This window comes from Agelaius tricolor, unplaced genomic scaffold, assembly GCF_023055355.1.
Source record: "Agelaius tricolor isolate 1412-34295 unplaced genomic scaffold, bAgeTri1.0.p SCAF_1, whole genome shotgun sequence".
NCBI classification, from domain to species: domain Eukaryota; kingdom Metazoa; phylum Chordata; class Aves; order Passeriformes; family Icteridae; genus Agelaius; species Agelaius tricolor.
The window spans coordinates 89,414,043-89,438,946 of record NW_027269261.1 but is presented as its reverse complement, the minus strand read 5'-3'; the positions used below and the strand labels follow the sequence as shown (position 1 = coordinate 89,438,946).

The following is a 24,904-nucleotide window of genomic DNA, read 5'->3' as shown; positions in this document are numbered from 1 at the left end:
GTAGGGGAACTTTCTAGCTACCAGTAACAGGGGAAAATGTTCTGATTCTATTGGCGAAGAGTAATATGACAATAAAAACAGGAGCTCTGAGAAAGGATGATTTTTTTTAATCCTCTTTTCCTCCTCCTGCTCCAAATTAGTTCTACCATTTATTCTGAGGATAGAAAAACACATGCTCTCAGAACCAAGTACACCTTCTGTTCTGATCACCAAGCCTCATTTTATCATGCCACGTATCACCTACAAAATCCAAGAATTTTAAAGTAAAAACTAAGTGTTTTTAAAAAACTAAGAGCTCTGAAAAAGATTTTACTTTGAAAAACACTGGGAAGATCAAATTTTTACAGTGAAGAATCTTCTTAAAACTACACGAGAATTCTGCCTTTTGCTCAATTTGGGAACTTTTGTATAGCTTAATATGTCTAAAAAAAGCAGATCAGAAGACCAGCATTAGATCTTCGACAGGTGAAATTAAAACCAAAGCAAAAGTAAAGTTTTCTAAAATGGAAATAAGTCTGTTTTCTCTGAAAAGTGAATGTATAGGAGCCTTCTGCATTACCTTTCAGAAAGCTATTGCAGGCCAAGCTAACAAGTCCTTACCTAACACCACCTTACAGTGACGCCCTGTCTGTCACCCCTTGAAATACACACAACTGGGAATTTTATCTTGCAAAACCAATGGGAGTGAGCTACCTTAATTCTATAAATGTGATGTTTATCCATGAGTTTGGTAGTTGTTATTCTGGCCGAAGGATTAGTAAGAACTCATCGTGAGCAGCTGACCAAATCACAGGAGATACCTCCTCACTCTAGCCAGCAGCAGAGGCAGTAATTCCTCTGAAGCTTTACTTCCACACAGGCAGAACTGAGTGTCAGCAAGTCATGGCAACGAGAAGATGAAAGGGGATATTCCAGGGATTCTTCATGGGACTTTCCAAAGAGCATTTATAAACCAAATCCTTGGAATGAAGGATCTGCAAAGAAACAGCTGCTACTCAGTGCTGGGACACCATAGACAAGAAAGTATTTACCTAAATCTGCAAAAATCTGTCATGCATGATTAAAACAACAAGCGTTCACAATGCTCAATTTTAACACTTTCCTTCCTGCTTGCAGTGCTCCCATCAACAATTAAAATGCCTTAGGTATTTAGCAAGCAAGTTGTGTTCTGTCACTGAGAACAGAAGCAGGCAGAGGTCCTACAGAAAAGGACATAAGGCAGCACAGAAAATCCTTATCCTTGGCAAGATGGAGGGAATGCATTAGGGACCTTCCTCTGCCCTTTCTTCTCTTGCCATTGGTATTGCTGCTGTATTCCCAGAGCCATGTGGGCTGCAGCTGGTTGGGTAGCAAGATTATAATATTTGTATTTAGCCCTTCAGAATGTTCATATTCAGTTGTTATGTTGAGAAGCTGCCAAGCTTTTTCTGAGGAAAGCACTTCAGAAAGGAAATGCCAGGATTTCTGACAGCCTACGACTCTGCTTTACCACAATGGAAATTCATGACAAAAACCAAAGGTACTTCTCTAGCCTCTGGCTTTCTCTATGATGAATTTCAAAGACTTGCTGCTTCAGAAATACTTTTTTTATTTAAAAGAGTATTAACAGCTTCAATATGAGGGTTCTCATGGGATCCCTTAATATTTAGTGAATGTTTAGGGTACTTGAATTAATATTATAATGTTATACTTTTTTTTTTAAATTTCTTTATAAGTAGAAGCACTTAATTATTCATGTGTGTATTTAGTGACTGCACAAAACCAAACAATGCACAGCAGTGTGATAAGTCTCAATTATTTTATTTAAAAGTCTCAGTAGTATGAGTTACTACTACAAGGTTAAAAACTCTTTCAATACCTGAAATTATTATCTCACACCTGAGAACAAGGGAAAGGGATACCTCAGATGCAGGGAGGGATAAGGGAAGGCAAAGGGACAAAACCTTTTTTTAAAATGTACTAAAATTGTCCTTTCAAATTACTCTTGCTTAAAAATGCTCCTCATGCCACAGTAAACTAGATTGGACATTAATACTTCTAAGGGCTTTTCCTGTGATTTCTTTCAAGAAATATTAAAATAACTGACTGCTTATCAAAGAGTCAAAGTAAATGTATGAGATTTCAGCTACTCTAGATAACAATTCTAGAGAATATTTTAGGGGTTTGCCACTTTTAACGGTACATTTTGGTGGGGTTTCTTAGATTAGGAATGATGTTCTGAGTCAGTCTTCCTTCCCACTGATACATTTGGGTTTCCTCAAGAGTCCTGTACACATTTTCAATACTAAACCCCTCTTCCTGAGAGTTTATATATTGAAAAATGCTCGACAACGTATAAAACCCCACAATATAAATGAACATTTACAGGGTGTAAACTTTAATCTATAACAGAAGCATTTCCTAAAGTATAGAATTTTGTTGGCATTTGTTAATTAGTCACTCGGAAACAATGAAAGATTCTCTTCATCAAAGGCAGATTTATAGGAAGAAGAGATGATTCAGACCAACTTCTCTAGACCAGGAAGGATAATTTTGCTTTTAAGTTTGCTTATGCAACAGCTGTGTACTGTTTGTCATCTTTAAGACCTTAATAGTAAACTGCCTGAAATCCCTTGCTCTTGCTTACAAGAATAAGTAGGTACAGCAGGAACAACTTGCACAGAAGAGAATCCAAGAAGAAAGGCAGGTATGTAACACAGGGGTGGAAACTACTGACTGACTCCACAGTAGATGCTGGAAAAGAATGGAGTTAAATGAAAGTAAGGGTCTCAAAAGCAGGAAACACTTATTTTTGCATTTCTATGCACATGAAAATTTTGGTGTATCCAAGTCAGCAGACAAATCTGATGTGTTTCAGAGTGCCTTATGATTCAGAAAGATAGTCTTTGGGATACCTATATGCAGTATGTTAGGCACAGTCCACATGGATGGCCTATCAACATTTTTAGCAAGTGGAAAAATAAAAGCATACAGTTGAGGAAGACCTGTAGGCCATGTATTGCTAAGTCCACAAGTCTTACACCAGGGTGACCCTGCATCAAGCAAACACAAATTCATGCAAAGACTAATAATTTCTAACATGGAAGGCACTGCATCCGAGAGAACACAAATCTATTTTTGTAGGCAGTGCCCAATTTAAAACAACAACAATAACAAAAAATCCACCAAAAAAAAAAAAACACAAAAAAAACCAAAACAAACCAAACCAAACAAAACAAAAAAAAGTTCAATCACTAGATTTCAAATCAGTGAAAGACTGAACAATGAGCATGACCTGATTATACAACTGACTTTATGACCTTGATACTGAGAAACAAGTCCTAATTATATCATTAATTGTTGAAGGTTAGTCCTCTATAGACACTCAAAACTTCTTCCAAAAGGTAGACTGCATAAGAACACTGGTAGAAGAAAGTGTTCCAGAGGTAAGTGTAGGAAAAAAAGAGGAATAAAAAATTGGGAGTCCCTGCAGAAGACACCATTGTATGTCCATCGAACCCCAAATGAGCTAGAAGCAATTCTGGTTAAAAAACTCCTCTGGTTCATGGTCTAGAGAATGTAATACCAAAGTGAAGAAAGGAAGCCTCAACAGAGGCTCCTGTTAATCTTTGGAAAATAGTGGCATAATTTCTTTGTCTTTAGGTTAAGAAGGAGCATTACAGTCTACTGCAATAGAGTAATATTTGTTGCAGCTGCAGTTAGCAGACCTGGATGGATCACATGCAAGACAGCAAAATAATTTTGTTGTTGGTCCTTTTTAATGAAACATTTGAGTATCAGGGAAATAATGCTTATGGCCACAATTCAAGAAACAGCTTGATGACCCCAAGCTGGTTGCTCAGCCTGACTTCTGAAAGGAAAACCAACAAAAGAGTCAATTAATACAGAAATGAAGGCTAATCACATATTTAGGGAATGGTAAATGGGAAAACACCCTTTCAAATATTGCTAATTTCATCCATTTTCAAAATACAGCTTTTGTATTCAGCTACATCCATGTGATTGAGAGGAGTCAGTAAAAGACACGAGGTGTACACACTTAAGGACTGGTTATTGGCCAGATGTATAAACTAGTTGTCCAATGAAAACATTTTGATTGCATGTATTTCTAGCAGCCTGTAAGGCTCAATGATATTAAAGATTTTCATACAGTTGTCATAAAAGGGGAAGCAAACCCAGTATAATTCACAATTATTATGGCCTATTTCTGTTCCCCCTTCCTTCTGTGACTGCGTCGCCTTACTACCCTCTTCCCTCAACCTCCCCCCTTCCACTTACACTCCCTTAATTCTTTCTTTTCCCTTCCTGTCCCTTCTTCCCTCTTTCAATGGAGTAACTCCAAATGGATTTAAATTTGAGACTGAAAAGAAACTGATATTGGATACTGAATGTGGGCTTAAAATGGGCTCCTATGCATTTTATACAAGCTTAAAAATACTCCCCTTTTTATTCTACATTTTATGACTATACCCTTACAATATTCACAACAAAGGTTTGATTCCTGCTTCCTTGCTTCCTTCCTGATTCCTTGCTTCAATGCTACTAATTTCAAGTTCTATAGATGTACTTAAATATGTTTAAGGAGGTGAACTCAAGCAGTAATATGGTTAGAATAAACCAGAAAAATACAGAATGCAGGCTGTTTAAAATTACTGGTCACAGGTCAGTAATGGGTCAGTATAAAGGAAAGCCAGTGATCCTCTGGTATAAATAAGAGAGGATGAATAATGAAAATTTCCTGCAAGGTTTAGCTCTGCCAGATTCTCTGTTCACCTTCAAAAATTTTCCAGTTTAGCTACATGACATAGTAAAATGCATTTATAAGTAAAAATAGAATGACTGGACAACACCTGTAGTAACATTTATGTTGCAAAAAATGCAACAGCAATTATGTCAGATCTCTATTCTGAAACATGTATCACAGACATAAGGTAAGCCTGCATAAGTCCATATGGCACACAGTTACATCTGAATGCCAGTAAACAACCTGATCAGTTGATTTAAACTATTTACTTTTTTAAACATGCTGCCAATTGAGCAGGAACCTTCCCTGATACTCAAGAGAAGCAGATTACACCACCTGCTCATAGAGCAGCCACAGCTACTTGTGCAACATATTGCTAATGACTGTGTGCTGGCAGACTGCATTTCAATTTCACCTATTTAAGACAGGTTTTGAAACTAATTAATTAATTGTTGTCTGCAAATCATGTTCAGGTCCTCAGGTGAAATCCATTACCCTGGCATGCCAGGTTATTTATTATAGATTAAATGAAAAAGGAAAAAAATAATTGCAGACTAGTCTGAAAGCATTGGCAGAATGTCCTAAAGATAAGAAAAGATTAGTCTTGTTAATAAGTAATTATGTGCAGCTTTTCAGGAAGAAAACAGATTTAAATTTTTATGCACAATAACATATGGAGCAAGACGTCTGAAATAGTAGGGAAGCAATTATAGAAACCCTGCTCAAACCTCCCGTGAAGCAAACTGAAATGAAGAAGATAAGTAATGCTGCAATTCTTGTAGCCCCAGTGGAGTGAATTGTGAATTGGAACTAAACAAGGTACTAAGCAGAATTTAATTTCTGATCAAATGCAGCACTTAAAAAATACAACAGTAAAATATTTACAAATAATTTTTTAATCAAAGAGTTATAATTTCAGTACCAATTTGAAACTTTAAAAATACTGTATTTATAAAAATTATTTAAATTTTTAAATCCTTTAAAAGCTTTTTAAGTGAAACCTGACAATTCTTGTTTGAGTGTGAATCCTGTACAGGTAGTGAAGTATTTGAGGGAGTTGCAAGTCAAGGGATAATAAATGGAACTAAAAGACACAAGTGGAAAAATTTTAAAGAAAAATTTCTTTCTTTGTTTCTGCCAGGTTTTTGCTCAACTGATCTTTTGCCTCTGTGTGAGCTGACTTTTGAATAACCATCTCTGTCAAGGAAGAAGCAATACAGCTTTACAATTATCTTGGTGACACTATTATTTTGAAAATGCAGTTAGCATCAGCTTTCACTGATCTGCACAGCTCTTCCATAAGACCCCATTAATTCATCACTTGAAAATTGATACTACAATTATGAAAAATCAGAGGAAGGATTATTTGATCCTTTTGATAAAAGTCTGGTCAGGTATTTTTAATACTCCATCTTTGCTATCTACTACTCTTTCCAATTAAATGTAAAAGTTTATTTTTGATGGTTACAAGTTTATTAAGTGTATTCATAACGTTTTCTTAAATCAGAGCCCTAGGCCACTTCCAGGACACATCTGGAAAGGAGCAGACACACAGCCAGGCTGCAAGACTTCCCTCCATGACCCAGATTCCTTCTGCCTCAGCCACACATGGGAACCATGGTCTGCTCCTCTCATTTTTCTCATTCTCACAAGGATAGGATGCATAATGAAGCACTCATTCAAGAATCATTAAAATGAACAATTATCCAAAAAATGATTATCACTGTGCAAGTAACTGAACCCTTTATACTCAATTGAGCTAGTGACCAAGTTAATGGCAAGTTAATAGGGTTCTTTAAGAAAAAGAGAAACATGTTATGACAAGTCTTCCAATGTACAGCCTCATGTGTGTGAGAGCATTCCCCTTTCTACAAAATATTCCTCCTACTGTGCATTGCATGCCAGTTCACACACACACACACACCCCTAACCTCCATTTGGGTAGTGATAATCAGAGATCTAATCAGGAAGGCTGCGGAACATCAGCAAGAAATGCAAAACTCCTGCTAGAGCAAGGTGGTATTCTCCAAAACATCACAGCAGACACCTGAATTTAAGAATGGAGGAAGAAGAAAATCAGTCTCAGGGGTACCTACTGCAGCTCTTCAGCACCTTTCTTTGCAAGATTTGCTGCCTATTTGTGCCCATGAATCCTCTGTAGCCACAAAACATTCCTGCGTTGAATATCTGTGTACCTCAAGGGTATATATGTTAGGAAATATGAGGGGCAGAGAGGAAAATTCACTTATTTTGCCATCAAAAGTGGAAACTTCTAATAATAAGGAGTGAAAGCAGAAACACCACTGACTAAACCACCCATGGATTTACAGTAAGCCACGTTCTATTGGCAAATTGGCTCTGCTGGAAAATGTGCCAAGCATGCTAATAGCTATATTTATATGAGTTAACTCATATATTTATATGAGATAACTTCAGTTGTTTGAAGTAAGGATGGAGGTGAGAACATGCAATATACATCTGTGGAGGAGAGGTGAACATTTTATTCCAAGAACACTTTGCCAAGTGTTGTTTTTCAATGCAAAGTAGTGCCTTTCAAATAAATATTTGTTATTACAAAGTACCTCTCAGGTCTCAGGAAACATGTTCCCTTGAGTAACCTGCCTACTCCAAGAAAGCCTCTTCCCATCCCAGACTGCTTTGCTCCCTGTGCCTGTGTGCATACATGGAATCCACATTTTCTGTAGCACAGTGCACATTTTCCATGCACACATGTGCACACACACTGACTGAAAAAACCCATTTTATTATTTGCCTATTTCCTTTCGATAAAAAGTTTCAAACCAGCACTGTATCGACAAAAGAAAAAAGAACAATCATTTCAGATGTAGGAACAGGACAGTTTTTATCCTTTTTTCTTTCTCACTTAAAAAGGTGTACACCTTTTCCTGCTCTTCAGAGTGTCTCACTGTAATTCTGAATCTGTTTTCAGATATTGGTACAGTGTGCACTCACTCAAGAAGTACAGCTGTCAGGAAGGAATTTTTCAGTGAGTCTATTATAATTTTTGGTTTCCTGTGACTAGCAGTTCGTAGTTAAAAGATACTCCAATCTCTATTCAATATTAGACGTGCAATATACATAATTTTCACTAACACGGGAACAATTTTTGCAATGAAACGAGACTCAGGTATGCAAAGGTAAGACTTTCATGACATTTCTGTGGGTGACTGAGCATTTGCTGAAATGCAACCTAAATTAGAAACACGATTTCAAGTGAACAACAAAAAAGTTATTCTCTTGTTTCTCATGCACATAGGGACATTTTGAAAAAAAATAACATCAGAAGATTGGCAGATAATGGGGAAGCAAACAACTCTGTTTCATATGTGGATATCACTGAAATATTTCTGCTCGAATGCTCTAAAGGAAACAATCTCATGGACAAAACAAATACACAAAAGATTAATGCAAAATATAAAGTTTTAAACCATTGGAAGCACCTGAAAAAGGTAGATTTCAGCAAAAACCCTTGTAACTGTTCCCTACCCCTAGCACAAGGTATGCCAAACTATCTATGTCTCCACAAATCACTCTGAGATTATATTCATATTTATAACTGAGGAGTCTGCGTTCTACAAGGAATTTGTATACAAGTCTTCCAAGTCCTAGACCATTGCATTTAATCATAATTTTTTTATATTCAGCAAAAATGAAAACATACAAAAACCACCAGATTTTTTAAAGAATGTAAAAGACCTTTGAATTGAGACAAATGCAGAGAACTAGAAAAACACGTAAATCACTCCCATTTTATCCAGTTCAAGAAGATATTAGCATAGAAATATATTTTTAATAGCATAATGTTATTTACAACCTCCCGAATCATCCCTGGAGCAACTAAAAAACCAGAAACTTACTGAAATCTTTTTCTACTACTTTGTTGTAAAAGACTCCAGAAGAATTACCAGAAAAACTAAGCATCTTTTTTAATTCCTCTTAACACTTAAATGCACACAGAAAGCTTTTCTCCTCTGCAAAGTGCAAGCCATTCCATAAATGCAGGAATAACATATTGCAGCTATTTTTATCTGGGAAACTGAACTGGGTGTGTGTGTGTGCGTGTCACACTGCTGTCCTGTGCAGGGACACCTGAGTCAGCCCATTGCTAATGAGCTCTGCCACTGGGAACAGTCTGGTCACGCTAAGGTGATGCTCCAAGGAGTTGAGGACACTCTGCTCCTCCTGAGTGCCCTTGTGCACTGATCCCTGCTGTGTGAGCAGCTTCTCAGAGGCCAACAGCCAGGCACTGTGGGGAGGCTGAGCATCCCAAGGTCCCCATGAAAGCAACTCCTGCAGCTACAGATCAGCCCGAGCCGAGCCTCAGCCTCCAGTCCTGCATTTAGAATTCTCTGCACCTTCTCCTCTGGCTGGCTGTCATGTTGAGTGATGAGATACACAAGCAGAAAGCTCAAGCAGGCTTGGTCTGCGTTTGCAACCTGGGTTTGCTCAAGCAAATTCCATCATTTAGAGAAAAGTGATTGTCCAAAAAAAAACCTTATCTCCTGGGCAATTATGAATTAGTTACCCAGAAGTGTTGATGGTAAGACTAGCACCCACCTGTTTTAAGGTCAGATTTATTCTTATTATCAGCTCTTTGAGGATGCAACACTGTCAGACTTGTGTTGTGCAGGGGGTCAGATGTCATTATCATTACAGTCCCTTCTGACATCAAAACCTGTGAATCTCTCAGTTTTATCAGCCTCTGCTGATTTCACAGTCCAGAAATGGCTGCAAAGATGAACAAGGAGAGCCCAAACAAACTACGACTTTTCAAAGGCTACAAACACTGATCACAGGCTCACGTTTACCCAGCTCTTTCTTAAAACAACTCCCAGTAAAATCACTTAGAAAATCATATCTGAAAAGGAAAGCAATGACAAGGCTCATGAAGAGGACACATGAGCACAGTAAAAGCAGTGGTATATAATCAAGAAGTACAGAAGACTGCTTTATATGAAAAAACAGCATTCAGTAAAATACCAGAATAACTGCTAGTCTTGAGGGAAAATCATCTCTATGAATTGAGTTCAAAATTACAGGCCTGCCACTGGGATTTTGAGGAGAATGAACCTGGAGTATAGGAATTACAATGCAAAGAGCCACTCAGTTCAAATTCCCAGGCACAGAGACCAGCAAAGCATGCCTAAAAAACACCAAGGAAGCAAAAACTGCAGATTCTGTGAAACATCCAGGAATATTTTACAACTCGAAAACAAATGAAACATTTAAATTGGGATTTTCTTAGTTTTGTGGCTTTGAACAAATTTGAGAATGGAAGGAAAAAGGAGTGTACAGTTTATTACCATGAAAATCCTTCCTGGACAACCTGTTGACCTTCAAGAGCCAACCATGACTCTGAAATTAATTAAACTGTCCAAAGTGAAATACCATTCTCAATTTTCATAATGCATTAATTTAGTTAACTATGTTCATAATTACAATGAAAGATTTTTGGCATACATCATGTTCACAGGTGTTTTGCATTTCAGAAAAACTGCTGACAGCAGTTTTTCAATGAAATTACAGTGTGTGTGTGTGTGTGTGCGCGCGCGTGTATTTATTATATTAATATTTTGTAACCTGTTAATACAGATTATTTAAAAATATATAATGTCAGTTCTTACTTTTTTTTCAACAGGTAAAGAGATTTCTCTTATTGCATTTATATATTTTATAAGCATAAAATGGATTAAAATAGGATGCTTTGCATTTTTACTGTTTCAGGCCAAAATCCAATTTAGAGACACAGATCAGCAATTTAAAAACAAAATCCATAATAGTTCAATGCTTATTACTTACACTGGAATTGTTTTATTCATGGCTGTTGAAAAAGAAAAAATACAAACCAGTGTATTTTTACTGTAATTTAGGACAGTCAGTGGAAATCACTAAATTAGAAAAAAAAAAGTCAAGTACTGGATTATTTTTAACGTTTATGTTACAATGTTTTCTTTATTTCCAATTTTCTCCTCATTAGAGAAGTAGCTTAAATTCTAGCCAAAGTGATTTCTTTCATAATCTCCAACTGAAGTATATTTAGCATAATTTTCAGAAAGCTCTCCACTGCTAGGACAGCAATACCTCCAATAGGCATTGTCAAGAAGCTTTTTTGTACCATATCAGGTATTTCTTTTCTTTAGGGAAAATTTTAGATTCTTTACACAGATTCAGCCAAGACTGATCAAAGAGACTGCACAGATTTAGATCTACTGAGTAAGGAAAAATTATGCTTAAACCCATATCTGTTTATTTTTGCATGCACTATATATATATTATGAATCCCCACACACACTGTATGACAAAAAGCAGCTCGAAATTCCGTTTGAGTTTTTAAAACTAGAAAGTCTGTGTGAACATCAGTGTGAAATGAAAGGCAGCCTAAAATGCCACTGTTACTTCTTTGAAATAGGGTCAGAAAGATTTCTGTATTTGGCATTAAAATGCCACAGCTTTTCATTCAGTATCATATTTCCACAATCACAGTTTCTCATTCTGTATCATATTTCCACAACAGGTAACTATAAATGTACTCCTAGAATGCTTCAACAAATGTGCTCAGCTGGAAATCCCCCCAAATCTTTAAACACCTCGCTTTTTGTGGTATTTTCAACCTAATTACATTCTATGGAAAAAAGTCTGACAAGGATTATCTTCTAATGAGACTTTCAGATAGAGTACGTAGCTTTGTAACTTCAGTTCCTGCATTAAAATACTGTTATTAAATATTTCAGAAATTAGATATTTTCCCTTTTCAAATTATTTCTGGTTTTGTTATGTGCAGTCTACTACCTTAAAAATAGATGGCTGGGTTATGAACTAGACAGTAACACATTAAACTGTTTTCTTCTTTTACTTTAGTAGTCCTACTCAAAGGACTACTTTATATAATTAAATTTAGCAAATAACCTCTCAGACAGTATGAGCAAGGTCCCTGCACAGAATTTAGCAGACTATGAAATTCTGATCCCTAGAATTTTTTAAACACCACTAAGAAAATTCAAACACCATTCTCTATCAACATATCACAATTGTCCATTTCTCAAGGTAACTGTTTTAATTTAAGAATTTGGAGCATTTAAAAAAAAATCCATAAACTATTTTGGACAGTTCTATCACAATAACTAAATTCCAGATGTTCGCTTCTTACTGGTGTTTCTTTTGTTTTTGTTACTTGCAGGCCAGCATACATGGAAAAGTGCACGTGTGCTTTTTGCAATACATTTTGCAATCATTTTTAAAGCCTCCATTTGTACTTAAGAGAACAAATTGAGAAACTTTTCCATGGAATTTTCCTTGCAGTGTACAGAAGCTCAGTAAACATGTGTAATGTGGCAGAATAAAGCCTGTATCCCCTGTATAGACTGTTAAGGTTTGTTACCTGAGGACTTAATCACTTTGGTTGAAGCTATTTATAGGAAACTACAGAATAAAATGTTCTTTGATCAACATTCTGTATTGGCAAAACCTCTTTGTGCTCTTAATGTATCAACATGATAAATTAAGTCTCACTTCTGTATTTCTTTTGAAGAGACCAGCCTATCTTCTATAACATTAATACGTGTACCCACCCCATTTCTGTGGGACCTGAGCCTGAATGCAGGGATCAGTACAGGGATGGAATAGCATCTGGGGAAAGGAAAACATTCCACTGGCTTCATGGCTTTGCTTGGCTTTCAGATATTCAGCTATTCAACACAGTTTTCATTTAGAATAAAAGAATTAGAGCAGTCTGCTTGGACACATGTTATTCTTTTTCAGGTGCTCACAGTGGAAGCAATCACCTGAAGATGTAGCTCATTTTGGACTACAAATGTACTGTGGCATGATTTAAGAGAAAGAAATTAATTAAACCTTCAAAATCAGATCCTTAATGATATATGGCCATATCCCTAGGCATCAATCCTGCAAACATATGCATGTCAAATTAATAGAACCTCTCATGTACACAAATTACAGTGTTTAAATCCTCCCAGAATTACAGATCTAATTTTGCTTGAAGAAAAAAAAATAGTGTCTTCATTGAGCAGATATTATTTTTTGTCGCTCTGCCCTTTACTAAATATTCCCCAAAAAAATTCTTGTCAAATTTTATTAGATGTACTGTTTGATAAAAGAAGATGAAAAGAAATTGTGTATACAAGTCATGGTTATAATTAAGTAGCCTACTGTAATTTCTGATACAAAATTGTTCAATCTTTGTAATTTTTGCCAAAAACATCAGTAAGGTAGTCCTGTTCAGAAAATATACCTTCCTATTACTTAATATCAGAGATGCAATTTAAAATAAAAATCAGAAACCTGGCAATAAAATTGATGAGACAAGCAATTCAAAAGCATTGCTGTGTTTCTAACACCACGTTGGTGCTTCACAAGTCCTTACTGGTAGTGACAAAGGATGGGGAGCTGACACAAACGCCGTACTGCAAGCACTGTCTCCAGCTATGCTGACTGGCACCCTCCAGGGCAGCCACATTTCTTTACTGACCAAAGAGGGAGATATTATTTCCAGATGTCCCACCTGGAATTGCTTTCCAGAAAGATGCCACAAGTGTCTCAAGCAGGCAGCAAATATCCACCTTTGTCTGAGGTGCACAGTGAAAGGAGAAAGGACAGAGGAGGTGGGGCTGTCCAAGGGACAGAGCTGGAGAGGGGGGCAAAGATGGCAGGAAAGGAAAGAGAAACTATGACCAAAAATGTATGTAGGATGGTTTCCTGTCAGGTATGTAAGTATAATCACTACAATACTTCATACATACACTTCAGTATGCATAACTTTTGTGCCTTACTCCCACCCCTTTGATACAGATTCTCAGGAATTACTTCTGATCAATGCTCACCACCATAGAGTGGAGCCCAGCTGATTCAAACACTGGTCCATCTGTGTATGTCTTAAGCTGTCCCCTTCCACATGATGCTCCAAGACTCCAGTAACCTCAAGCTGCCAGCATTTTCACCCTGGGTGCAGGCTCCAGAGTGTTATGGTCCCTCAGAAAGTCGAAACAGTGTTTAGTTGCTGCACTGATTTCTAAAAAGAATCAACTGGAAGGACTGGCAGATCTCTGCTCCTCTGACATGCCTCTTACCTAACACCCAAGAACAGCACATCTTTTCCTTCCTTTGCTCTCCTTTCTCCAAAAAGCACCTGGAGCTCTGGCTTTGAAAGGCTCTGGCATGCACACAGAAAGAGCTTCCTGAGATCTCAGGAACTCATTGCAAAGACACTGTTTAACTCCTCTAACTTCAAGATGAAAAACAGGGCCTTCACTTGGGACAGAAATCCTGTAATGAGTGATTGCAATATCATATGGCATTTCAGATCTGGACTGAACTTTCATCATTAAACTTATGCATAAGAAATCAAATCCTCTGACTAATGAGATTTCTGGCACAAGTGGCTTACTAATATTCATTAATCTAGAATTCATTAACAGAATAGATGATGATATTACTGCAATAATTTTGTGCATCATAAAATCCATTATAAAATACAGTGATATTACTGGTGCTGATGTTATGCTAAAACATGAAATAGGGTGATAGCAAATAAATAAAACAATAGAAGAATCAGTCATAGTTCCTGGTTTCATATCTATACTTAGTCTTCTCATTTCAAAAGTATATCCTTTGAGCAAAATAACATAGTTTTTGTTATGTTTTAAAACAACTTTCTGTAGACTTGTTAGAGTACATACTGCTGTAAAAGTTACACTTGTAAATGGCTGTATTTTTAGGCCCATCCTCAGCAAACAAAGGTTACTGATCTCTATCAAACACATTCTCTGCAGTCACACAGGCCTGGCTGTTATTTAAAAAAAAAAAACCCACGCCCTTAAGAGTGACTTTCCAGGCAATTATTGCATGCCTGTGCTAATCCACCATTAGTCAGTGACAGGAAATTATCAGAACAGCAGACAGCTTCAGATATTACTGTGCTCTGTCATGCTGGATGGAGACCTAGTTGCTTTGACAAGCAGCATCTCTCTGGCATTTGAAACAAATCAGTGCTGCTGGCCTGACACTGCAACTTCTGTTTGCTGTCTCTGATGCCTCTAATCAGAAGGCACAGCTCACTAACAGGGAGTTCTGCACAGCTTAAGGAGAGCTTAGTCCTTTAGTGGGCATTTCTTGAGAAAGGTCCCACTGGGAATCATAACTTTTTTCTGTGTTGGCTATTTCATCTCATCCTCCATATTATTTCCTCCTTATCAAGCATCAAAAGCCTAAAGAAAAACACCAACTAAAATGCCTTCTGTGGACTGATGCCACTCAGATTCACCTGAATTCAAAGGTGATGTCTTAGTGCTTCACCTAGTGCTTAAACCATAAAGGGAATTTATTGAGCTGAAGTGCAGCCTTCCTAGGAAAGAGTGCCTGCAGCTCCAGGAAACAGCATGAAAATAGGGCTGAGATGTTGTATCTGCTGTTTGAACTGAAGGCACACCTATTTGGCTACCTGAACACACAATCCTGTGCTACTGTTCAAGCTTGATTGCTAGTGAATGATGCAGATCTCCAAGTTTTCTTTTCATCTCTTAGAGATATGGCACATAACTTCTCATATTATCCTATCACTCAGCTTCGTCTCTGACAGCAAGATCACTGGCAGAAGGAAAGGGCCTGAGGAGATCTGGTGCTGCAGCTAGCAAAAATGCCTGGGTAAAATTCATACCAAGAAGCTTTCTGAAGGCAGCTACATGCCCATCCTCCTTGCTGGGGAAAGCAGGGGTCACCATGGACCCTGGTTTTGAGCAATCTGTTCTGTTCCCTCACACCACAGATCTTCTGGGCACGCAGCACAAGCACTCCAGACCAAAAAGACAGAACTGGTTAAGATAACCCACTTCTAGATAAGGTATGAGAACACCCTGCATACGTCACACCCTTCTTATCTGAAGCTAGGAAATGCTTCATGCTTTTACAAATATATTTGAAAAGTAAGCATTACACAGCTGCAGTTTGCAACTTTTATCAGGGAAGTACTGATGTTCATCAGAAATTAGTCTCCATAATTACAAATGCACAACTGTAATTTTTATCAAAAACTAAAACCACAGAGGTCAGAAAATAAAAATAAAAAGGCCCCTACTAGCTTTGAGTACTGTTTGCTAATGTATAATATTCTCACACTTTTGGTTTATTACTGTATCTTTAAAAAAAAAAAAAGTGATTTATATGCATTTAATGCTCAGTGTGTCTCAGTAGTCTCATTTACAGAACTACACACACTTTGGTTATGCTCTTTGCTGGCTAAGGATAAAGGAGAGCATACAAATTCTGAATCTACTGTTTATATTGTAGTAGTGGTATGTCTGTACTGGCTGGCACTGATCAGGGTGACTACAACAGCAGAAATGTGTATGATATACAAACACACAGTGAAACATAACAATGTTCACTGATTCAGAAAACAAACACCTAAAATATGGGAAAAGACGAAAAACATGGGCAAGGAAAGCAGAGATAGATCATTTGATTGCTTATAATTCTGTATTTATAATGCAAATAACACTACTATAAATTCAGCTGGCTTGCTGATCAGTGGATTGTATACTGAAAAATTATTAACTGTTGATCAAGCAAGCAATGGCCAGATCTTGCAGTTATTTATTTTGAACAGGTCTATTGAGGTGAGTCATTTTATGGATGTCTGCAGATCCTACGGTGAAGTGGCAGGCTCAGCCCCAGTTACACCCTGTTATGGCTGTGATGCCAATGCTTCCTTCCAACCAAATGTAAATTACAGCAGGGTTTTAGAGAGCAAAAGCCCTCTGAGGTCTCAGGCATGTTGACAGCATTTCTGAAAATGTGGACTTTAGCTTCTCTTGCAATTTTATTGTATTCTTATTAGAAAATGGTTATAGATATAGAAAATGGATATAGATAGTTTATCAGCAGGCTAAAACAGAAGGCATGACAACACAGCTATCTAGGGCAAGGTCTGCACTACATTTGGAGAGGTAAATAATAACGTGTACTTTGACTCCTCTATCATCTGGGCTGGAATACTTGCAATACTCCTCAAGGAAAATAATGCAGCATTAAGCAAGTTGCTCTGAAATAGTTACAAGTGAAGTAGATACTTCTACTCAGATCTGATCTATGAGGAAACAATACATGGAATTCACTGGCATGCAATCCCACTCCTTCCAAACAGAAGAATGGGAAATTTTGTTGTTTTGTCAGCACTTTTCAGCTTTCGATGTAGATTCTATCACACTGTGTTACACAAATACTGCTTCAGTACTGCAGGTATCTGCACACAAAGCTATGCTCGTTTAAAATTCTACCACAGATAATATAACATTTTAGTTTCCAAATTCTGATATATAATAAATTCAATGTTCAAAATGACCCTAAATGTATCCCCCTCAGAGGATCACTGGCTGTGCTGGAAAGCTATCATGAGTTCAAAAGCTCTTGCAAAACTGCAAAAGATGAAAAAAGGCTTATGGATTTATGAATGTGATTAGAGCTATAGTTCTTCAGGCAAGATTGCTTCCTGGTTGGGGGAAAAAAAAAAATCCAGAAAAATTGAGATGTCTCCGGGAGAGGAATTCAGATGAACAAAAGTAGCACTTCAACATTGCCAGTATTTTTTGGACAAGCAAGAAAAGGAGAGGGACAAAACCCCAGTACACTAGTCTGAGCACTGAAAGAAGCATTCTGCCTGGGCAAAATTATTTTAAATCAACAGTTATGTATTTATAGCATATTTTGATCTGTAACTGCTTCAGCATAATGTAGCACAAACTTATTGCTGAATATGATAAAGAACACTTTAATCTACTGAATGTGCAAAAAGCGTAAATGACTTCTTAATGGCACTTTTGTTTTGACTGACAGAGATTTATGTCAATGAGAGAAAATGTTTTAATTAAAGGAATTGCTACAAAGCATATGTGTGTGCTTACTTCTCATATGTATGTGAATGAGACAGACATTAATAAAGAAATACAGCTGCCTGCAATATCTGGTCTTTAATCTTCCTTATTCTATTTTTAAATTCATGACGGAGGTGTGGTATTTTGATAACACATTAGCACAGTTCTGACATAAAAATGGCAATACCTCTAAATTATTTAATTACATCTTTTAATACAAGTATTGAAGATGTCAAAAGTCTTGCAAAGACAGAAACCTGTGAATACAAAACTACCACAACTAATTAAAAATTATGTTCTCAAAGATTCCCACTCCCCAGGCTCTGCACTCTGCTTGCTCTTCACTTTTGTATCTTCCCCACATAACAGGAGCACTACCAGGAAAAATTGTGGGTTTCATGTTTAGAGCATGTAAGAATTGGATTTCACAAAAGTCCCAGGTTTTCCAGAGTATAAAACTGCTTGCAGATGTGTCCCATGGATGGCAGCCCTCTCTGCCTGCACTGAGGGAACTGCTGTGACTGCTCTGGGACTACCCTTACGTGGAGGAGCAGGACAGCAGGGAGAAAAGGGGACAGGACAGGCAAATAAAACAGTGTGAGGACTCCTAAGGCAAATCCAAGCAGAGAAAATGCCTGAAATAATTACTTGTTGTGAACAGCACTACTTTCTGATGACAAAAATTGATACTGGGTCACACAGTAGCAACAAGAGCAAGAAGAGTCCTCTTCCAAAACATGGCATGTACTCTGTGCAATTAGAAAAAATGGGACATGATCTCACTTTCTGAAATAAATCTATCATCACAAACTATAAACTATGTTTCACCTGGAAACCATACACATTATTGCCATGCTGGTTTTCAACCATCAGGAAGTCTTTTAACAGACTTTGAGAGGAAGTTAATGATGAATTCACCTTTCTGCAGAGCAGATGAACCAAAAGGCACCTGCTGAAATCCTTGTGGGGCAAAGTATCTTGGCAGAGAAAATGCTGCCTTACATGTTTTCAGCCAGAAACTGAGTATTTCTATGCATTACTCTCATCTTAGAAAATTATATCCGCTGATTATCTAACACTTTAAAGATAATACAGAAAATGTCTGAGTTGGGCAACTACTGTATTTTTCTATTCTTTCTCCCTGAATTCAGCAGATTGCTCTGGTTTTTACATCCAAAAGTTGCAGCCTCTCTCTCATCTGCTTGAACCAATGCAATTAGTGAGCTAAGAGGAGCACTGCCACAAGCACTACTCATTATCATTGTTCCAGTCTGTGTTCAAATTATATTTAAAATAGTTGGCAAAGAGTACTGGTGAAAGAGAAATAAAAGATTGCTCAACACATCCATATTCTACAAGTTTTCTCCTGTACAGAAACATTACTCTTCATATTTGCATGTAAGAATTTGATTTTCTTTCATACTAGACTGCAGCCAGTACTAGACTATTATTACTGTATTATACACATGACCAAATGAGATTAACAGTACATAATAGTGAAGAATGAACAATAATTAATAATAATTAATACCAAGTAATAACCAATTAATAGTGAATAATTTTTTTCTGTAATACAAACTTTTCACTCTTGCTTGAAACAATACACAACAAAATAAAAACACCCCACAAAACTAAAAGAAAATATTTTCCTTTTTATATATTTGTAAAATGAATCAACTGGTTTTTATTTGACGACATCCACTGCTATAGAAAACAATGCACACATTACATTTTGTACATACCTCTCTCTCACAAGAATACAAAGGAACACCTTTTTGACCAAGTGCTTACCTACAGTGTGTCCAGCAAGACTAATAACAAGTTACACTGATTCACAGTGTACAAAGTAATTATTTCCCAAGGGTCCAAGTTTTGCAACTTCATTAAAAGCCCCAATCATGAGTATTTCAGCAAAAACAACTGCCTTTTTTATCTTCTAAAATTATAATACACTAACCATTCTAATTTTTATTTAAGCTTCTAAGCAGTTATATTTTTAAAAACTTCTTAAAATATCACTGATTTCATGAACCCAGGCTTATGACTGCTAGTATATTTGAATAAAATAAAGTCAGTGAAAAGTATTGCATATTTTTTGAATAATGTGCTACCTCATACATTCCATCATAAATCCCAAAAGTACGTCAGAAAGTCTTTAAGTGTTTTCTGGCGTGTGCTACAAACCAGTAACCCTTGGGTTGTCTAAGCAACATGGTTCTTTAAAAAATAGGTTTTAATTCTCTCCAGGAAGAGCAGATCCTTATTTGGATATGAGTCTGAACCGTGCCTTCTCTCTAAAACTGTGTAGGAACGTCTCCATGGTCGACAGAGAAATTTAGCTGCTGTAAAAGAGAAAAACACACTGCCAGAAGGTCCCTTTGGTGCCCTGTCCTGTCCTTTCCCTGTGGCCTCACCCTGTCAATCACACCTGGGAAAATAGTACAAGAGATTTCTTGCACACATGCACAATCTCATAACTGATGGTTTTGAGGCAACTCTTAGGAAAAGTCACAGAGGGAGAGAACACTTCATTATTGAAGTCTCTGTCTTACAGTGTACTAAAAGAAGGAAGTTTCATGTTAACCAGCATCAACCCACTACAATCTGACACAGATGAGTAATAATCTTGATATCATTTCCCAGATGAATAATCTTCTCAGTAAAAACTGCTAAACATTATCAGTTGCTGTTCAGACAGCCCAGCCGTGGTGAGTCAGGCTGCAGGAGCACCTCAAGCCTCAGAGAAGCCGGAAACCTGCCAATGATTAAAGGTAGAAGCCTCCAAAACGAAAGAGAAATAAGGCTACCAGCTTGTTTACAAAAGTCTCCATCATTAAGGTCAGACAGACCTCGCAGTGCTTTTTCCTCACATGGTTATGTCAACATGTGAAAAAGACTCGTGTCTCCCCAATTGACACAGTCACGCCAAACAGCCTCCTTGTGTGAACACAGGTTATGTTGACAGAGGAGGGTGGCTGGCAAGCTGTACCATTTAGAGATGAGGTCTAGTTACACCAACTGTAAGCCCATCTTGTTGACATCTTGGTTTTACCTAAGGCACTCTGCTAACATCACATCTGTCCCATAGAAGTGCTGTAGTATATCGGTGACAATGTAATGCCAAGCTGTGTACAATACAGTTTCCCTGCTCTAACAAACCTTCAGAAACATATATCATGGGCATGGATTCATCTCTTCAAATGGTTAGCTCATTTTTCTAGGATTTAACAGTATTGATCCTTTTCTGTAAGAATTCCACTATTATATCACCTGTATTTTACAATGAAGGTGATGTCTGTAATTTTTATGCTGCTTGAGTATTCAAGAAATACATGACAACACTTCTCTATAGTCACTGGTTTTATTCTAGTGTAGCATGGGCTTACAAATGATTTTCTTTAGTCAGGAAAATATCAGTCAGCAAGCAAGTTGCTTAATGTTGTTTACATCATCTTCTTAAGGTCAGAATTAGCATACATAATAATCATTTTAAGGAGTGACACTGTGATGCATCAAGCATGAAAGAGGTCAAGAATAAGTCCACTAATAGTGTCATCTTATCCTTATATATATCCCAATATTCAAAAGCATCTAGGTTTCAAGTGGCTCAGTCTCCTTCATGAATTTTTGGGATATTTTATACATATAAATACACATCAAATGGGTTCCTTCATGGAGTGAACCAGTGCAGAAATATTCTCTGCCTTGCCCTTGTAGGAGCTGGTTTCCTATTACACTGAGCTGTCAGGGTAGCCCAGGGAAATCAATGCCTGAACTCAGACACTCAGGCTTGGTGCTTGAATTTAAGTGGTATGAACATGCCCACCTCCAACAGCCTGTTTATTTTCACACAGAAGTCTTCTGAAATTCCCACAGATTTTGCTTAGAGCTGTGTTGGCTGAATATGATTTTCTCATTTATTCTTTACAGGTTTCTCTTTTTCATGTGCAGCATTATCCTTTTGCCTTTGAACAGTCTCGAGACTACACATCTCCACTACTACATAACAAAGAACTCTGTTTAATATAACTACATTTTTTTAAGTGGCTTAGGAGAAGTGCACTAGGCTGTTTACAAAGGGATTACCTGCTGTAAGCATGATTTAAATACTTTACCTTACTTAAAAATATTTTAAACTTTTCTATTCATCTGCAGACAAAAGAGGCTGAACAACACTATGTCTCTTAGATTTAATTGCTGGTCCCTGAAGCAACCAATCTATATCATTGTATCAAAAGTGTTGTGGTTGTTGATGTTGAGGTTGTGCTGATCAACTAAACAAACCTTTCAGCTGTCAGATTTGACAGTGACACATATAAAACATCCTCTTTATAAAGTGGAAGCAATATAAGCACACCAGGGAGCAACATACTATGCATTCAACCTCCTTCCAAAGCAAAGCAAGAAGCACACCTAAATTTTTTCTACAATCGCATTAAAGGAGCAGCTAACGGGGACTGGCCTAATTTCATGACATTTCAAGACCTTGAAGCAAAACTGAACTACTTTTCTCAACAGAGTTAACAGTGTTTTAGTTGTTTCCCTTATAGTGGATACATTGGTAGGTCAGGAGCTGCAGTTGAAAGAGTATTTTGGGCAATTTACAGTCAGGCCTCACTACATACCAGAACAGAAAACATCCTATCTTACTCAGAAAGGGATAAAGAGGGAGAGAAATAACGAACTCTTCCTTGAGCAAAGTCATTCTAAATTATAAACTGTAAGATAAAAGACCTAGTGATAACTCTATTATGGCAACAAATTATATGCTTTATCTAAATATAGCAGAGACATTGTAAAAAGACGCAGTCCTTCCCTGCCCTGCCCTGTTCAGTTCGTTTCTATAGGACACATGTAGAAACATATTTCAGCCACTGAAGTGTTTACAGATGTTTGTGAGATAGAGCCCATTCTACCAATTTAAAGCTCGTAGAGTCATGCAAGACACAACTGTATTTCACGGGGAAAATTTTACATAATTGCTAGAAATACTTCTGAAACGTTGTCATGCCTTTTAAAGAGGTATTATGTACCTGTGTCAAACAGATCTGCATGCTAATACTTTTTCTGATTTTTTTTAACTGACATTGTTTTAAAAATGTAAAACTTAAAAGTTTTAAACTGACACACTGAGAGCAAAAGTGGTTTCTACATACAACATTCTGTCACTAAGGTGTAAGCTGGGTGTGCTGTAGGAAACTCAAGATATAAGTGTTCCTAAGTGGAGACAGGTACATTTGGAAAAATGTCCAAATTTTCTAGTCATTAATCAGAAATGAAGGCAAGATACACAAGTAAGATCTATTTTCTTGTTGCTTAGTCTAGTTTGGCTTTTTCATTCAGAGTTTGATTTCTGGAAGGACATGCCAAAATCAGAAAACCAGACTCCCAAGGTACGTGAGTTGGATGAACACTGAGGTGTTGTTTTCTTATAACTGTCTGCAAATGCCAAATCAGTGCATGCTCCCTCTGATGCAAGACAGAAACATCAGGATAAATCCCAAAGTTATACAGAATTGTATCAATGCATATTCAACTGAGGTCAAAGAAAAGGTGTGCTGATTATCTACAAACTTCTCATGCACTGGTCAGCATTACAGTAAAATGGTAATTATTCATTATAATGGTACTATTAATTAATCCCTCCAATTAACCCTTGATCCCTCTGAATTCAGATTAATAACACTGGCGCATGTGACACCAAAGGACTGATCTCAGTCTGGGAAAAACTTTCCTACTGAATTGTGAGCGACCAGATATTTTTTTCCTGCCAGGATAAAAATAAAAACAAAAAACCCCTTGTAATAAAATACCAACTAGATTATTATTATTATTGCCACGTTTTTCCCAATATTATTTTTCTTGTTTACCTTTCTTGCATCTCGTATCATCTTCCGAACAGTTTCCTTTATGGTGTAAGGCTGTGCTCGTGGTGGATGAAAAAGCAGATCAATATTTGTGCTACCAGAAATTCCAGGCATCAGATAGGGCCACCCTAAGTCAAGATTTGGAGCTTCCACATCTGATTCAATGGGCCAGTAGGTTCCCGAGGAAGAAGTGTCATCAATGGCATGGTTAGAGGAATAAATTGTGTTTTGGGGAAGTTTGTGAACATTGTTCAAAATATAATCAATTTCCTCATCCGCTAAGAACTCTGAGCATCTCTCCTTGGTAAGAAATTCTTTGTAGGCTTCTAAACCTCCTTCAATCAGAGCATCGATAGCTATTCGGTACCATTCCTTGTAATGAGGTTCAATATAGTTGTCTAATCTGCATTCATCATGTAAGGAGGACAGCAAAGATGAAGTTTCCATTTTCACATGTATTTTGTATAAAGTCTTCTAAGAGTCCATTCATGAGCAGATGAAATGTATCTGCAAAGAGAAAATAAGTAAGAAAACAATGAAAATATTTCTAGATAACTATGACACGCACACAGTTATTAACTAAAATACTCTTCTGGTTAAGTTGCTCTAAGTTTTTCTAGCATTTTCCAAGACTTTAAAATATTTTGAAAAGGCTCAGGGACTACTATTGCCAAAAATTAAAGAGATAGATAAATATTAAATAGATAGATAATATTATATTAGAGAAACAGATAAAGAGCTTTAACATAAACTAAACACGTAATTCAGTGATTTTAGGAAGTTGATATTACAAGCTATGTCAGAGCTCATAGTACACCAAACGTCTGTATTAGCAACACCAATACATACCCAGTGCATGTTCCAACACACTATCACAGGTTGTGTTTCAAAATGCCCTTTGCAACAACTGACTGAGTACTGTCCAAAGAAACACCTCAGAAACCAATTACATTTCCTACTTTTCAATACATTACTGAATCTGCAATGCAGTTCTTTTCTTTGGCTTCTTTGAAACCACAGTCATTCAGGTACTTCTCCTTATCTATCTGTTCTCCCATGCTGATCTAATCCATTTGTTGCTCCCAAGCAGGACCAGCCTACCTCATTTCAGTGAGTTATGAGGAACTCCAGAAAGATTTATCCTCCCACATCTGGGATCAAACTCTGAATCAGCAATTTGATGTCTAGTTTCCACCCTGCTCATTCCTTCTGCCAAAAGGAGCGGCTGCTTTAATCTTTTTTTTTTTTAACATTAATAACAAGTTGTTTACTGCTGATGTTTTATAAATTCATTCTTACACTTTTTTATTTCATTTAGCAAGGTCTGAGAGGGTTGCTTTGTGCTGCACATTGGAGATTTAAGAAAGAGAGAGAACAAATACTCAATGTTT

The 24,904-nt window shown here is 37.1% G+C and overlaps 1 protein-coding gene across 1 annotated transcript in view; it reads right to left on the bottom strand.

The window, feature by feature from the left end:
• Positions 1 to 23,960, bottom strand: part of FAM83B (family with sequence similarity 83 member B) — a 44,727-nt gene extending 20,767 nt beyond the window's left edge. The window contains exon 1 of the mRNA XM_071432011.1: positions 23,517 to 23,960. Coding sequence (XP_071288112.1) covers positions 23,517 to 23,960 — 444 coding nt within the window. The remainder of the gene's footprint in view (positions 1 to 23,516) is intronic.
• Positions 23,961 to 24,904: the final 944 nt, after the last annotated feature.